Below are 17,778 nucleotides of genomic sequence, written 5' to 3' on the forward strand. Positions count from 1 at the left end.
TCTTGGATGAGTTATTTGATTTGTTGAATGTATCCAGAGCTTGGACATCCACTGCGAAACTCTTAAAGAAGACGGTTAGTATTCAAACAGAACACAATGTTGTTTGGGAGCAGGCGATACAAATTTTCAACAGTATTTCATTTTATTGCCCTCGAAAGAAAAGATCCATTGTGGTGCCCACTTTGAAGAATATAGTGACAACATTGAACGCATTCCTTTACCTTACTCAAAAACTGTTCAATGATTATCACTTTAAATATATTCTCACTAGGGCTTTCAACCTGGCCATTGGGGTGAAGTACCAACCAGGCGCGTCTCCAGGTGGCGGATAGGAGGGGTCCTTCTGCTAATGATTACAAATGAAGCTGAGGACTGTGGGACTATAAGTTGGCTCGTAGTCTTAAAAACACTACTGGTAGCCTTCCAAAATCCCACCGCGGACCAACTTCTCCTGCCCAGCTGTAGTGTCGTGGCTAAGGGCCTGCACAGGATTAACGGCGCCAACTTTACCGGACAGTCAAGGACTGGCGGCAGTTGACAAACCATGCAAACTTGTTTGCGGGGGATCTTGCCTTAATTGGCCGGATCGAGAGGAGACAACCTCATCAAAAACCCCCTAGTTCAAGGTGGAACATCCTATGCCGAAGAACTTCCTCTTTTGAGTAGCTCATTGGGTTAAGATGAGTTCCTAATAGGCGAACTCCGGACACCTGCCGCCCTCCGGTTTCAATATGGCTTACCAGGGTAAGGGAGCACTGCCCTGGCGGACTTTTATTTCTTCCCTTCTCGTGGGACCGCTTATGGATACCAAAACAGAAAAAACCAACTTACCAAAACCAGTCGAGACGGGGATCAATCCTATCTCGACGACCGAAACCTCGAAAGAGGAATGTGCAGAAATCGGGGTGAAACCTGATTCTGCCATTACAAACCCAACCCTAGGCGCGGAGGAGAAATCCGGAACCGCACAAGGGGAGGGTATCCCCGAGGCTGCAATCGCTGTAGTCGCTAAGGAGGTTGAGAAGTTGAATCTTACCTCCAAACGCAGGCGAATGGCGGGAGCAGCCAAAAGGCACCTGAAACGGCTACTGAAATCAGGTGCCGACTACAAGTCGGCACTTGCGACAGTACTCCGTGAGGGCGCCGAAAAGGCAGCAGCAAAGGAGAGGGAACCGAACCTCCCAACGCCTGCTGCCAAAACTCCGAAGAGGTTGCGCTCTGATGGCAGTACTCCTAGTGCCAGTGCGAAAAAGCACTGTCCTGGGGGAACGGTCAGCAAGGGGGTGACCTACAAGGAGATGGTGGAAGGGATCAAGGTCGGCATTGTCGACGGGGACCCTGAAGCCAATCTGTCAGCTGAGCAGCTGGACCTGCTCCAGGGCGCCATCCTGAGGCATACCCTCAGGAAGGAGGAAAAGGGAGCGAGAATCCGCTTCTTGAGCTGCACTCATAAGCCGGGTTGGCTCATGATTAGATGCGCGGACGAGGCTACTGTCTCATGGCTTGAAAACTGCTTGTTGCAGATCAAGCCGTGGGATGGGGCCAACCTCCGCATCGTTCAGGGAACGGAGCTGCCAAAGCCCTACGTATGCGTAGCATACATCCCTGATCCTCCACTAGGAGATCGACCCTCACAGGATGAGGTGCTGACAGGTCTGAGTGTGATGAACCCAGACCTGGAAGCAGAGAGCTGGGCGGTGTTACACCACCAGGTTTCAGGGCCGGGCCGGACATGGACCTTCTCTGTAGATGAGAGCTCCATGTCTAGGCTCAAAGCCCTGAACATGATGCCCTACTATGGTTTCGGGAGGGTTACCTTCCGGGCCAAAGAAAAGGGCATGGGTGCCGACAAAGAGTCGGACACCCAAACAAAGAAAGAGGAAGGAGGGGCCAATCCCTCCACCTCCGTTGGCACCTCCAAAGGTGAGCTCGCTGAGGGAGAGAGGTCTAACTCTGCTCCCTCGACGAGCAAAGCGCCGCAGGCGTCCCTTCCCACCGGGGCTCTTCCCAAGGCTGGTAAAACGGCCAGGAAGGGGCCGGCGGTGGGAAGAAAGAAGTAAGCCGCAACATCTAGTGATGGCGCGGCTCTTCAAATGCCTGCAGGCTAATGTGCAACATTCCAAGGCTGGATCCTACCTCCTTGGAAAACGAATCCTGGACGAGAGGATAGATATCGCCCTCATCCAGGAACCTTGGGTTACTTCCCGAGGCCGAATCAACGGCCTCAGTAACCTTCCTGGCAAGGTAATATCACTTGGATCTGGGGAATCACCCAGGTCCTGTATCTTTGTCAGGAACACTATTGACATTTTTGTACTTACAGGATTCTGTTCCAGAGATGTAACATCCATCCTGGTAAAACTTCCCATGGAAACGGGCACTAAAGAACTGGTCATCTGTTCTGCCTACTTCCCTGGTGATACCATGTTCCCCCCGCCAAATGAAGTGCGAAAATTAGTTGCCTTCTGCAGGGTGAAAAACCTTCAACTCCTCGTTGCTTGCGATGCCAACTCCCATCACACTACGTGGGGTAGCACGGACATCAACGAAAGAGGTGAGCACTTATTTGACTTCATTCTAGAAGAAGCGCTTTTTGTATTGAATCGGGGCTCTGTTCCAACCTTTGTTACGAAAAATCGGGCTGAGGTATTGGACATCACGCTCTGCTCGCAATACCTGAGCACTAAAATCACTGACTGGAGGGTTTCTGACACGCCCTCTGGCTCAGACCATAGAAATATTCAATTTAACATTGAATTAGGCGGTAAACCCATTCAGGAATATCGCAATCCCAGATTAACCGACTGGGATGGTTATAAACTATCCCTGCAACGGAATCTGAGATCCATCAACGTCAACGTTAACAATCATGAAGACCTAGAGAGGCTGGCCAACTCAATTGGCCAAGCTATAGTCTCGGCATATCATGAAAACTGTCCACTAAGAAAGAAATCCGACAATAGGAAAGTATCTTGGTGGAACTCTAAATTAGAGAAACTTCGTAAAGAGGTTCGGAAAAAATTTAACCGAGCAAAATCAGCAGGTGAGTGGGAAGTGTATCGTCAAATCCTCACCTTGTACAACAAGGAAGTAAGGAAGGCCAAAAGGGAGTCTTGGGAAAACTTCTGCAGCAGCATCGAAGATGCTGCAAGCGGGACAAGACTCCATAAAATTCTCTCCAGAGAGCCGTCTTTGACGCTGGGATCTGTTAAAAGATCAGATGGCACCTATACGGCCTCTGGGGCGGAAACCCTTAAGATCATGGCTGACACACACTTTCCGGATCACGTGCTGATTGATTCCGCATCTGCGGAAGAAGGTAACTTCACCAGTCGCCTCAAGCGACCCAGCAAGGAATGCTGGAAATTTGTCAACAAACTTGTCACTGCGAGCGCGGTGAGAAGGGCAGTTTTATCCTTTCTCCCATACAAAGCGCCAGGTGACGATGAAATATTTCCAGCTCTACTTCAGCACGGACTGGAATTCTTAGGCCCGGTACTTTCACGTGCGAATAACTAAATTTATTCGATAAATAAGTCTTATTCTTAGGAAAAGTAAAAATGCAGTCTTTTCACTTTAAGATAGTGTTATTCATCGAATAAATCTGTCATTGAAACTCGTTAATAAAATTTTATTTGTCATAGATCGAATGTCGGTACGTCATTATTGGTTGAATTTTAAAGATTCTGGATGTATGGTTATTTTTTGTGTGATTTTCACGAAATATTTGCTTTGTAGTTGGAATTTTGACAATTTCTACAATGCGGGCTCTTATTTCACATTAATCAGTGAAAAGTAGTAAACAGTGTTTTCACAGAATTGTTATTCGTCAAATAATTTCATCTGAAAGCACCGAAATAAGGTATCCTTCAGATAGGAAATTATTTGACGGATACTTATTGACAGTGAATAAAATTTATTCGAAGGTGAAAGTACCGGGCCTTAATGTCTTACCTCATTAGGCTCTTCAGATCCAGCTTGGCATGGAATTTTATACCATCCAACTGGAGGAAGGTCAAAGTCGTTTATATTCCCAAGGCGGGAAAAACAGACTCACAGCCTAAATCATTCCGACCGATCAGTTTAATTTCGTTCGTGATGAAAACTCTTGAAAAGATACTAGACGAGCACGTCAGAGAGGTGATTCTACGGAAGCATCCTCTGAGTGCTCATCAGTATGCCTACCAGAAAGGCAAATCCACAGATCTTGCCCTCAATAATCTTGTCGGCAGGATCAATGAATCTCTCAACTCCAGGGAGATTGCAGTGGCTGCCTTTCTGGACATTGAGGGAGCCTTTAATGCTGCCCTTACTGAATCTCTAGTGAGGGCCGCCAAGGTTAGAGGTGTCCCTCCTACCATATCGAATTGGATCAGCACAATGCTGAGCTCCAGAAACATCATAACCACGCTTTGTGGCGAAGCACTTAGATTCAAAGCAGGCAGAGGTTGTCCGCAAGGAGGTGTACTATCACCCCTTCTCTGGTCACTTCTGGTTGATGATCTAATTGCAATTATCAGCTCGCTTGACGTATATGTCCAGGCTTACGCTGACGACATAGTTGTTTTACTGGAGGGCAATGACGATGCAACCATCTCAGATGCTCTTCAGGAAACACTAACAGTAATTCAGGGTTGGTGTGATGGGGAGCAGTTAGGGGTTAACCCCTCCAAGACCCTGATTGTCCCCTTTACCAGGAGAAGGAAATTTCAAATCTTTCCTCCAACTCTCTACGGTAAGACCATTCCACTCGTAGAGGAAGCCAAATATCTAGGCATTACCCTGGATAGGAAGCTTCTATGGAACTCCCATGTGGAAAAAGTCGTCCACAAAGCCAGGCACTCCCTATGGGCCTGCCAAAGGATCTGTGGAAGGACATGGGGGATAGCGCCGAAGCAGCTCCGCTGGCTATACGTCACGGTGATCAGACCATTGGTCACCTATGGCTGTGTCGCCTGGTGGTCCTGCACTGAACGCGTTCTAACCCAAAACAAACTTACCAAACTCCAAAGAACGGCTTGCCTCATGATTTCGGGGGCATTCCGCTCTACTCCAACTTCGTCCATGGAGATGCTATTAGACCTCCCTCCCCTTCACATTTTTGTCCAGGGAGAGGCAAGACTAGCAACCCACAGGCTCCACCACCTCATCGTGAACGAGCCTGACAAACTAACTTTTGTGCCCAGTCGTCTGTCGGCCCAACTGGAGGCTGACGAGGTGATGGGCATGAGAACTGATCAAATAATCACAAGAACCAGCACCGAGGGAACATTCGTTTCTGTGATTCCAAGCAGGGACGAATGGCTCCATCACAAGGATTTCTATTTACAAGGACCTTGCTGGTTTACTGATGGCTCCAGAACCAGTCAGGGATCTGGAGCCGGAGTCTACAGCCGTAGACCGCTGACCAAACTCAGTGCTAGTCTGGGAAAGTCGGCGACAGCTTTTCAGGCAGAAATCTTCGCCATTGATCTGTGCGCAGGCCATTTACTTGACAGTGGCTGGGCGGGCAGATCGATAAAAATCCTTACGGATAGTGAAGCTGCGATCAAATCTCTCGCGGCTGACAAATGCAACTCGGCACAGGTATTTGAGTGCAGATCTAAACTCACCAAATTGGGAAGTTTAAACAGACTGCAACTGATTTGGATACCTGGACACTCTGGCTTCAGTGGAAACGATGTATCGGATGCTCTGGCCAGAGAAGGCGCGACATCAACGCTTATTGGCCCGGAACCCAGTATAGGAATTCCCAATTCCTTAATCAGGGACCGAAACAACAGCTGGATAAGGCAAAAGGTCCTAGAGCACTGGCGCAACCGTCCTGGATTGCGTCACTCGCATAGGGCTATTTCAGTGCCTCCCAGCCCATACACCAGTCGCTGGCTAGAATTTTCTAGAACTAATCTGAGATCCATAATAGCGGTTTTTACAGGACACTGCAGACTCAGAGCCCACCTCAAAAAACTCAAGATCGTCAACGACCCACTCTGCAGACTCTGCTTAGAGGAAGACGAAACAATTGAGCATATCCTCTGTGACTGCCCGGCGGCAGACAGGGTCAGACTCGGAGTTTTCGGCTCTCCGAAGATGATCCTAGAGGAACTCAAGAATCACTCCCCCTCCGACATCATCTCCTTTTTGGGTAGGATGGGACTAGAGGGAGAGATTTAGCTCTTTGAGCATGCTTGTGTGCTACAATAGACCGTTGGTCGCGGTGGCAGGTTTGGGTTAGTCCGTCCAACACACCCAGCAATCAGTAATCAGTAAAAATCAGTAGGGCTTTCAATCAAGATTGTTTAGTAAACTTTTTTGGGTACATTAGAGCACATGGAGTAAGGAATACTAACCCAAATGTTGAACACTATTTCATCATTCAAAACTTTAGTTATTAATAATTTCATGTCGGTGCATTCCTGGTGATCTAACTGTGAGGAAGATAAAACGGGGAGTCGTTGTTTAGAGACTTTGAAATCTTTCCTGCAGGAAAATATAAAATCCACATAGGTCTTTGGGCAACTAATTTTTTCTTTTCCGAATTATTCATGCATTCTAAGCTTTGGCATGCTGTTTTTGATTTCTATTGCCGACTCCCAACAAACATTGTGTCCTTTTTGGATAATGTTGAAGATTTCTGAACATATAATAATTTCAACCTCATTTCCTATGAACAATATTATTACTGATGAGGATAAATTCAGATGCATACCACCCGATGATATGAATATCGACAAGTGTTACGATCTGAATTGAGCTTGCCAGCTTGTCGATATTCATATCGTCGGGTGGTATGCATCTGAATTTATCCTCATTATTTTATTCATTGCCTCCCTGTTTAGGCGTGATCATTCTTTATTAATATTATTACTGTTTATTATAATTATTGTCTTACGAAGATATGTGACCCTATTGACATTTTACCTCTGCTCATATATTCATTGCCATAATTATAGCTTATGTATTTCCATATTTTTTTTTTCCTGTGCTGGGTATATCAATATATGTATATTTTTCATGACAAGTTTTATTTCTCCTTAAAATTCGCCCTAATAATCCATATTATACTATCGACGTCTAAAATACCAGTGAATGGGCTAATTTAAATTTCGCGCCATGCGATTGCAGTTTCCAGTTATACCGACATTTCTCCCGGTTAGTTGGGTGGCAGCCGCATGGGGGCGCTGAGGGCGGGATAAACTGTATTTTGCATCGTAGAACGTGAGTGTCAGATCTATTCTACTCTGTAATCTGTGGAGTAATCTGTGTGTGAAGATCGATCACTAGTTCAAAAGTGACGCCACCTCCCGGACTACTAGTAAATATAACCTATCTGTCAGCCAGCCGCAAAAACAGTTGTTTTTGATTTTAGATATTCTTTTCAGTATTTTTTAATCATGGTATATTTTCCATCTAAATTCAGGTAAATATATGAAACACCAATGATCACAGAGAGAGGAAATATTCTTTCATTTCATATTTATTGTTTATTTCAGAATGGAGTTTTTCTAACAAGTATACAGCTTTATATTCGTGGCGAAAGGCGAAATAAAATAAGGAGAAGAAGTTGGATTCACTAGGCCACTGCGGCAGATAGGTATTTAACTTCCTAATGAACCATGGGAGTTCACTGCTATATACTCCATGAATATTCATTTGGCCAATCCGTAATAGATATGTGAAAAGTAAGCTAATTTCACGTTTTGAAATGAGAAATATGTCAAGATTTCCTGAATTAAATTCCAATTTTCTTTCAGTGAACACAAAAAGTGTCTATTTCATTGAAATCCCCAAAACAAATCAAAAAGTAGTTTAGCGTTACTCCCAAAAAATGAACAAGATTGGAGGTTTTGATCCATACACCATTTAAGCAAGAGATATACGAGGTTACAGTCCTGATGGAATACGATGATATTGTGGTTTTTCTAGTTTTCACAACTAGTTTTTAAACAAATCAGCAAATGAAAGCATTCAAGCGCTTATCAGCCTACAAATGCTCGCATTATATTTGGATTTTGCTGTTTGAAACAAAATATTTTGTGAGAAGTTTTTCACAAAAGGGTCAGTACAGATGAATTGGTGTATATGTAAAGAAGGGAATAATGACCATTTTATGATAAAATGCTGCTATGAGGATTGTGAAATATATTGGATCTGATCCATGCGGAAAGTGTTGGGCTGACCATTGTTCCTGACCATTCGTTCAGCAGCTTTTGTACAAGCAATTTACACATGGAACGAATACTTTTTTAAAATGTATATACATAATATGATGTAATGTGGTTGTATTAAATTTTTTTGAAAAGATGCACTGTTCTATACAAAAGGTGTATTTACTATAAATATAAAACAGAAACAATATGAAAATATAATTGGTTCAAAAATAGGAACAGTATAAAATTATATCCAGTAAAAAAATATTCAACACATACATCATAAATATAATGAGTATAGAATATAACCCTTATATTTGAATAGCTCTTTCAATAGCATCCAATAATTTTAGTCGTCTCTTGTCTCGAGTCATTTGGGTAAAACTTCTTATCTTATACTGTCTCTATTTCTTCGGTCTCCACATCCATATGCGAGAGGATGGCATAATTATTCATTTCCTCCCAAAATACTGCTTGACTTGCCCAAGTTATTGAATACTTTCATGGCCTCTGTACTAATGCAAATTTATTCAACACTGTTAGTGGAAAAACCACTGAGACATCCAAAGAATGAAAGAATAGAGATTTAATCTTTGAATATACCTATATTAACTAGAAGTATGGAGAGTAGAGAGAAGGAGTACTAAAAATGTGTCCCCGAAAACGGGAAACGTAGGATAGGTGTCGCTGCGATTGCAGCGGGTATCGATAAGGGGTGGGGATTCAAGCGTCAATTTGAAATGAAAAAATATCTTTGAATTATGGAGGGTAGAGAGAGAGTTAATAACAATTTTGCTGTACATGTTAACATGTTCGCTCTTGAAATGCAACTGGCAAACTAAATCATGAGGTTTCAAAGTAATCTCTAAAGCTTTTGACCAACTTTCTATCCTCCCAGGGGTCTGTTGAGACAGAAAAATAATTATAGGTAATTAATTACAAATAATAACAATAATAGAAATTTCATTCTACTCACATTCGCTTTGAAAAATGATAATATGCACTGAGGAAGACACGTTTCAAAACTGCTTAAACGACCAACTGGACAACTCTTCACCACACATAACTTAGACATTTTGAAGGTAATATATATGGTAGTTGGATGGTGAGATTTAGAATTTTAATTTATTGAGTATTGAGATATAGTATTTAGTAGAGAGTTGAATTTTAGTATTGAAACAAGAGCATTCAAATTATATAAATATATATATATATATATATATTTATTATATATATTATTTATATATATATTTATTTATATATTATATATATATATATATATAAATATATATATATATATTTATTATATATATTATTTATATATTATATATATATATATATATATATATATATATATATATATATATTATATATATATATATATATATATATATATATATATATATATATATATATATATATATATATATGTTACTGCAACGCTCAGTTATAGTATTTATTCGGTTTCATAATTATTCATTATTAATATTCAGTAAAGTTTATTTTTCGGATTTGAATTGAGCGTTGAATCAATAGCCGCGTTTCATTTTTATGTTGTAAATAAATACGTTGGAAAATCTCGGGCTACATATGGGAACATATGGACGAGAGATGAATTCAATTCGAATTCTCGGTTCACGAAGTGCGAAGCAAATTTCTCATTGAATTCTCGATATTCGAAATCTCATAATTTCAAGAAAAGGTGTGTGAAAGCTTTCCAAGGACTGCAAATAGATACCAGGATAGTACCAGCTCCCCATTCTGGCGATCGTTCCAATAAAGGTAGGTTCGAGTGCTTCCAGCGTATCTTTTGTATTCTCCATTTTCTTTTCTAATTTAAATCAAACGTTAATTGAGCTACCGTAACATTGGTCCTTCGAGCCGGATATTATCTGTTGATTCAGCGTTCATTCAAAATAATATCTAGATTTTTTTGTTCGTATTTCTCTTCATTCATTCCTATAGTTTTTTTTTTTTTCTCTCATTCAACTTCATAACTGAGGGTTGCAGTTTTCAAATTTATTTATCTCATAATGAGTGCTAATAAATTAAAGCAAAATATTGCTCTTCGTCAGCTTCATATCGATGATATCGAGGAAGTACTTTTGTTGGCACAATCCGCCATTGGTGATGAGAGCCTCCATACTCGTTTCAGACTGCGTTATGAACAATTGGATCATATCCACCAAAAGTTTCATGACATTCATAGTGCTATTATTGCCTTATTATCAGTAGTTGAAGGCTCTGATTTAAATGCGGAAAAATTGTTGAAGTCATCCGTTAATGAATCCTTTTTCACCATCAAAACTATTTATAAAAATTTATTTTCTGATGATGACAGTAGAAGTTCAGTAGTCAGCATTACTAAAGGTGCACCTAACGTCAAGCTTCCAAAAGTTTCGTTGCCAACGTTTAGTGGAAACTATAAAGATTGGACTACCTTTTATGATATCTTCGTAAGTTTGGTACATAATAACGATAACTTATCGGATGTTGAAAAGTTTCAGTATTTACTGAGCTCCTTGACTTCACAAGCTTTTTCACTTTTGAAGGGTATTTCATTAACATCTGAAAATTATCAAATTGCATTCAATACTTTAACTAAAAGATACCAAAACAAACGTCTTTTAGCAAATTCTTTTTGGCAAGAATTAACAAACGTCCCAAAGCTGTCACAAGAATCCGTTGAAGGTTTGCGCAAACTAATTGATGTTTTTTCGGAAAATCTTTCATTCTTGAAAAATCTAGGTTTACCGGTTGATCAATGGGATTTCATTCTTTTTCATATGATGATGCAAAAACTTGATAATTCGACTATTAAACGCTTCGAATTACAGGAATGTTCTACAGAATTACCCTCATTTGCAAGTCTTCAAAAATTTCTTTTGAATCAATGCGCTGCTCTTGAATCTGCTGCTCTTTCTATATCTGCTAAATCAAAATACAGTCCACTCTCACAGAACGAATCTAAAAAATCTCAGAAATCTACATCAATTTTCATGACTCAATCCATGAATAATAGTACAAAAAATAAATTGAAGTGTAACTATTGTCAATCTGCTCATAGCATTTATAAATGTTATTCTTTTCTTGCGAAATCGCCATTTGAAAGGCAACAAATTGCTAAAATGAACAAATGGTGTTTCAATTGCCTTCACTCAGCACATGACGTATCTAAGTGCGCCTCGAAATCTACCTGTCGTTCATGTTCGGGCAAACATCATTCCCTCCTTCATTTTCCAAATTCCGATTCCCAAACTGTTGAAGAAAATTCTAATTCAATTGTATCTTCTGCCGCACCGTCGAATTCATCGGGTTCTTCTCAAGCTATTATAATGACGTCTTCTTCAGATTACGGTGTACTCTTGGCTACTGCACAGGTGAAAATCCGAGATGCCTATGGTAACTTCAAAATGATTCGAGCTCTCCTCGATAGTGGCTCCCAAACGAATCTAATAACGAAGAAGTGTGCTTCTCAGTTAGGTCTTCACCTTTCTAAATCATTTTTATGTATTCGGGGAATAGGAGATAGTTCGATACCATCCTCATCCAGTGTTATATGCACTGTGTGTCCTAGGTCTGCCCTCAGTCCATCATTTACATTTGATGCAATTGTTATGAACAAGATTTGTTCTCACCTGCCGAGTTCGAGAGTGTCCTTTTCGTCACCTTCAATATCCACTTTGGACTTGGCTGATCCCAACTTTGACACCCCAGGTAATATCGATCTTTTGTTGGGCGCCGAGGTATTTCCTTCATTACTTCTCGGTGGTCGTGTTGTTGGGGAGAAAGGAGAGCCTTCTGCCCTTCAAACAGTTTTTGGTTGGGTGTTGATGGGTCGAACGATAATTCCAAACCAAGGTGTCAGTTCACTACATATTTCTGTTGATTCTTCGCTGAATTCTACTCTGAAATCCTTCTGGGAGGTAGAAGAACTTCCAAATTCTGAATGCAGATCGCCAGAGGAGATTTTATGCGAAGAAATCTTCAGCAGAGATGTCAGCAGATCTGCGTCTGGACGATATAGTGTTTCTCTGCCTTTTAAAGTTACCCCACCTATATCATTTGGAGATACGTACTCCCCATGGCCTCACGTCGCTTTCTTTCCTTAGAGCGTCGACTTCGCACGAATCCCACCCTTCGGGATGATTACTGCAAATTTATGCAGGATTATCTGGATTCGGGTCATATGACAATAGTAGATTTGGCTTCATCATTGAATGATTCTTATTTCATTCCCCATCATTGTGTTGTGAAGCCGGATAGTTCGTCTACGAAACTGAGAGTCGTCTTTGATGCTTCAGCCAAGGTTATGGATAATCCTTCCTTAAACGACTGCCTTCTTACAGGACCGAAGCTACAAGCTGATATCGTGACCATCCTCTTGCGCTTTCGCACTCATAAGTATGTTTTCACAGCCGACATTCGGCAAATGTACCGTCAGATCTTGGTTGACCCTGTTCACCGTAAGTATCAGCGGATTCTATGGCGGTTCAGTCCATCAGATCCGGTTGAATGCTATGAACTCAACACGGTCACGTATGGAGTTTCTTCGGCGCCTTTTCTGGCCCTTCGAACATTGCATAAATTAGCAGATGATGAAGAAACATCTTTTTCCCTGGCAGCTAGAATCCTTCGTGATGACGTATATGTAGATGACGTAGTGTCGGGATCTGATGATCTCCAAGGTTCCATCAACCTCAGGGATGATCTGATTGCTCTATTGGGTAGGGGTGGATTCGAGTTGAGAAAGTGGTCAAGTAATAATCCATGTATTCTTGAAGGTATTCCAGATGACCATCAGTTGTCACAATCCTTTTCCTTCGATGAGGGCGATTTTGTCAAAATTCTGGGTTTGAGATGGAATCCTTGCTCAGACTGTTTTTCATTTGCCGTTACAGGAATAGAAAATAGTTGTACGAAACGGAGTATTCTTTCACAACTTGCACGCATCTATGATCCATTGGGATTTCTAACACCCTTCACATTTCTTATGAAATATTTTATTCAGCTGCTCTGGGTTCAGGGACTGCAGTGGGATCAGGTTCCTTCATCGGAATTTGTCGATCATTGGAGTCAGTGCAGGTCCGAATTGTCTGATCTGCAGGAGTTACAAATTTCGCGACGTCTAAGTCTTAGTTCAAGGGTGAGATGTGAACTACACGGATTTGGTGATACAAGCGAGAGAGGATATGCTGCAGTGGCCTACTTCCGATTTTTAAACACTGCAGGAGAGGTCTCGATTTCTTTCATTTGCGCCAAGTCTAAAGTTGCTCCAGTTAGGCGAATTTCACTTCCTCGTTTAGAGTTATGTGCCTCTTTATTACTGGCCAAATTAATTTCTTTCATCAAATCCACTTATTCATCTATTAAAATAGATGATATATACGCTTGGTCAGATTCTAAAGTTGCTCTAGCTTGGATTAAATCTTCTCCTCATAAATGGAAATCCTTTGTCAGCAATAGAACGACAAAAATTCAGGATTTGGTACCGCCGGAACGTTGGTTTCATGTGAGGTCTGAAGACAATCCTGCTGATTTTGGATCTAGGGGACTCACGCCATCAAAACTGGTGAGATGCACCATGTGGTGGTCGGGACCAAGTTGGTTGTCCTCACCAGCTCCATTCAACTTGGAGGTGGAGTTTTCAGGTTCTGATGATCCCTTATGTTCAGCAGAGGCAGGAAAAATTGCATTGACAACCTGTATCGAAACAACCTTGGTTGATGATATTTTGTCCAGGTTTTCTACGCTCTCCAAAATTCAGAATGTTCTGGCTTATGTTTTGAGGTTTTGTTTCAATTCTAGATATCCTTCTCTACGCCGACGTGGTGGCTTGACTTCCTCGGAGCTAAAGAAATCTCTTTATCTCATCGTGAAAACTGTTCAATCACAGGTTTTTAGTGATGATATACTCAATCTTCAGAGAAAGAAACTTATTTCCAAACCGCTAAGAAAATTAAACGCGTTTCTTGATTCAGATGGAATTCTCAGGGTGGGCGGTCGTATTGCCTTTTCTGGACTCTCCTACGAGAATAAACATCCAGCACTTCTTCCTTGTCACCATCTCTTAACAGATTTAATTATCCGACATTTTCATATTCTTTATCTGCATCCAGGGCATCAGATGCTACAATATTTATTATGCCAACAGTTTTGGATTCTTTCACCACGAAGAGCGATTCATCGTGTACTTTCTAAATGTAATACATGCTTCAGAGTAAACCCAAAACCTGTCCAACCACTCATGGGAAATTTACCCGCTGTTCGTTTAAATAAAATTAAACCTTTTAGGTGCGTTGGCGTTGATTTTGGGGGCCCTTTCTTCGTTACCATGTCACGAAGTCGTGGAACTAAATATACCAAAGCATATATATGCCTTTTTATATGTTTTGCTGTGAAGGCAGTACACGTTGAGCTAGTTTCTGATCTCTCCTCAGAGGCCTTTCTGGCAGCATTACGACGATTTATTGCCCGTCGCGGTAGGTGTCAGAGAATTTTTAGTGACGGAGGTACCAATTTCCGAGGTGCTCACGGAATTCTACTCAATTTGATGAAAAATGCGGTAGAAAGTGAAAAAATTGAGTGGACGTTCAATCCCCCGTCATCCCCTCACTTTGGAGGACTTTGGGAGGCGGGAATAAAATCTACGAAGACTCATCTCCTGAGAGTAATAGGTGAACAAAAGCTCACCTATGAGGAGTTGTACACTGTGCTCACACAAATTGAGGCCGTTCTAAATTCGCGCCCTCTATGCCCTCTTAGCAGTGACCCCAACGATACCTCAGCTTTAACCCCAGGACATTTTTTAACTCTTGCGCCTCTCTCAGCACTACCTGATGAAGATTTGTCCGATCTACCGATGGGAAGGCTTTCTCGATGGCAATTATTAACACGAATGCATCGGGATTTTTGGAAGCGTTGGCAAAGGGAATATTTACACACTTTGCAACAGCGGAAAAAGTGGAATGAATCATCCAATTATCCATTGAAGCCAGGAATTCTGGTCATTGTAAATGACGGGCCAATCTCACCTTTACGTTGGCGCTTGGCACGTATAGAAAAATTACACCCTGGCTCCGATGGAATAGCTCGTGTGGCTACAATCAGAACCGTTAATGGGTCACTGCAGCGACCTGTCGTTAAGCTTTGTCCGCTTCCCGAACAATAGCGACGAGTTTTTATTTTTTTTTTTTTTAATTCTCTCTCTCTCATATATTTTCACTACAAGTAATTATATAATATTTTTTTTTTCCCTCTCTCACAATATTATATAAATGTATATTAGTGTTTTTTTTTTTCTCTCTTCTTTCTTATCTTCTACTTAAAATATAACTATTTTAGGTGGGCGGTTATGTTACTGCAACGCTCAGTTATAGTATTTATTCGGTTTCATAATTATTCATTATTAATATTCAGTAAAGTTTATTTTTCGGATTTGAATTGAGCGTTTCATTTTTATGTTGTAAATAAATACGTTGGAAAATCTCGGGCTACATATGGGAACATATGGACGAGAGATGAATTCAATTCGAATTCTCGGTTCACGAAGTGCGAAGCAAATTTCTCATTGAATTCTCGATATTCGAAATCTCATAATTTCAAGAAAAGGTGTGTGAAAGCTTTCCAAGGACTGCAAATAGATACCAGGATAGTACCAGCTCCCCATTCTGGCGATCGTTCCAATAAAGGTAGGTTCGAGTGCTTCCAGCGTATCTTTTGTATTCTCCATTTTCTTTTCTAATTTAAATCAAACGTTAATTGAGCTACCGTAACAATATATATATATATATATATAATATATAAATAAATATATATATAAATAATATATATAATAAATATATATATATATATATATATTTATATAATTTGAATGCTCTTGTTTCAATACTAAAATTCAACTCTCTACTAAATACTATATCTCAATACTCAATAAATTAAAATTCTAAATCTCACCATCCAACTACCACGAGGGTTAATTCAAAATATTTACAAAACGACCGTCGTTGTCATGGATATATCGCTTGAAATCATTGAATTTCTTTCTTTCTTCACATTTAAAATCGAATAAGCTTCAATGTTGTTCAGTGGTTCATTTCTATTGCTTGCCAGCGCCACCTGGCCTATTTACGGTTTTTTGCGGACACTTTTTGGACCAAAAAAGCCTCGAAGTTTTTTCTCCTTCTCTCTACCCTCCATACTTTGAATGAAAAGCCTTCATTTTATTTTAGGTTATGTGTCATCGTGGTTTTTCTGATGATTTTTCAAATACCTTTCTTCAAATCTATATATCTATATTGAATATGAGTTCTCTGAATTATATATGCAATGAATACAAGTCGAAATTAATGAAATTCAAAAGAAATCATTGAACAAAAAAATTTTACCTTATTTAACATTGTTTATTGAAAACAGGTTGGTTAATCGTTTACCGTAATTTTCAAAATTATATGAATTTGCAGTGAGGAGTAGTACACATCAAGACAACAAAAGGTTTTGCTATCTCAGATTTATCACTTAGGTATTAGAGTAGATTCTGTTCCCAATACTCAGCTGAGAACCGATATAATCCATATATTATGTTATGCCAACAAAATTCTTCAAGAATATTTACTTTCTAACCATGTAGTTTTATTGGTTAGATATTCTTATTCAGAAGAGTCAACTTCTCACGAGGGATGACAATTTCGATTTCGTTTATAATGAATCCATCATCTTTTTGATATCTTCATCGCAAAAGTGCTCTTGAACCACAAATTGATTCGGAGTCGATTCTTGAGATAAGGTTTTTTTGCATTAAAATTTTTTTTTAGTGGAAAATATGTGTTTTAGTATGATTCTTAGTAGTTTTCAATAATGGCAAATGAGTATTTTTGGAGTTTTTTTTAACGGGATCGGGGAGTGAATAGGGGTGCTGGGTGGGTGAGAAGGTTGAAATAATCGTTAGTGAAATATCAATTCTTAACTGATTGCAGTCAAAAAAATATGAAAAAAATTTTGAAGGTCAATTACCTCAATTACATCAACACAGGTAAACATGGGATGGAAAACAATCCAATACAAGAATAAGAACAAAACGAAAAATAGCGTAATCTGCACAGGTACAAATAAAACAAATAACTCAATAATAAAAGGAGCAGCCAAACGTAGATGGATATACGTGGGCAGAATACAAGGAAAGGACATATCGGAACAACAAATCGAAGAATACCTTGGTGAAATAAACAAAAATGAAAAAGCAGAGGTCAAAAAGCTCAGCACACAAGGCAACAATTCAGCTTTTAGTGTCGGAGTTTATACAGAGGAATCGTATAACTCGATCTGTAGTCCTGAAATCTGGCCAGAAGGAGTTCTTATAAGGGAATTCTCCTACCGAAATTTATTTCGAAAAACCAGAAGCACTAATGAAAGAATCAACGAGTAAACAGTTGCAAAATACACAAAACACAAAATTCAAACTATTGTACTTAAATATTCAATCATTATCCACATCCTTCAACGGTCTAGAAGAACTTGTAAATAACACATCAGTCGATCTTATTGCACTAACTGAGCACTGGCAAACATACGAGCAACTATAGCAGCTTACAAACTATACGGATATCAACTAGTCTCATGTTTCTGCAGA

The 17,778-nt window shown here is 40.2% G+C and overlaps 1 protein-coding gene and 1 long non-coding RNA gene across 2 annotated transcripts; both read left to right on the forward strand.

Annotated features, from left to right (window-relative positions):
• The first annotated feature begins 7,297 nt into the window (after positions 1 to 7,297).
• LOC123311835 lies at positions 7,298 to 7,822 on the forward strand. The gene is made up of 3 exons (XR_006537528.1): positions 7,298 to 7,420; positions 7,494 to 7,682; positions 7,755 to 7,822. It is a non-coding gene; the product is annotated as an uncharacterized LOC123311835 (long non-coding RNA).
• Positions 7,823 to 12,339: 4,517 nt separating this feature from the next.
• Positions 12,340 to 14,704, forward strand: LOC123311669. The gene is made up of 2 exons (XM_044895736.1): positions 12,340 to 13,872; positions 14,591 to 14,704. Exons 1-2 carry the CDS (start codon positions 12,340 to 12,342, stop codon positions 14,702 to 14,704), a joined length of 1,647 nt encoding a protein of 548 aa, XP_044751671.1.
• The last annotated feature ends 3,074 nt before the right edge of the window (positions 14,705 to 17,778 follow it).

Source organism: Coccinella septempunctata, chromosome 4 (genome assembly GCF_907165205.1).
Source record: "Coccinella septempunctata chromosome 4, icCocSept1.1, whole genome shotgun sequence".
Classification (NCBI taxonomy): Eukaryota; Metazoa; Arthropoda; class Insecta; order Coleoptera; family Coccinellidae; genus Coccinella; species Coccinella septempunctata.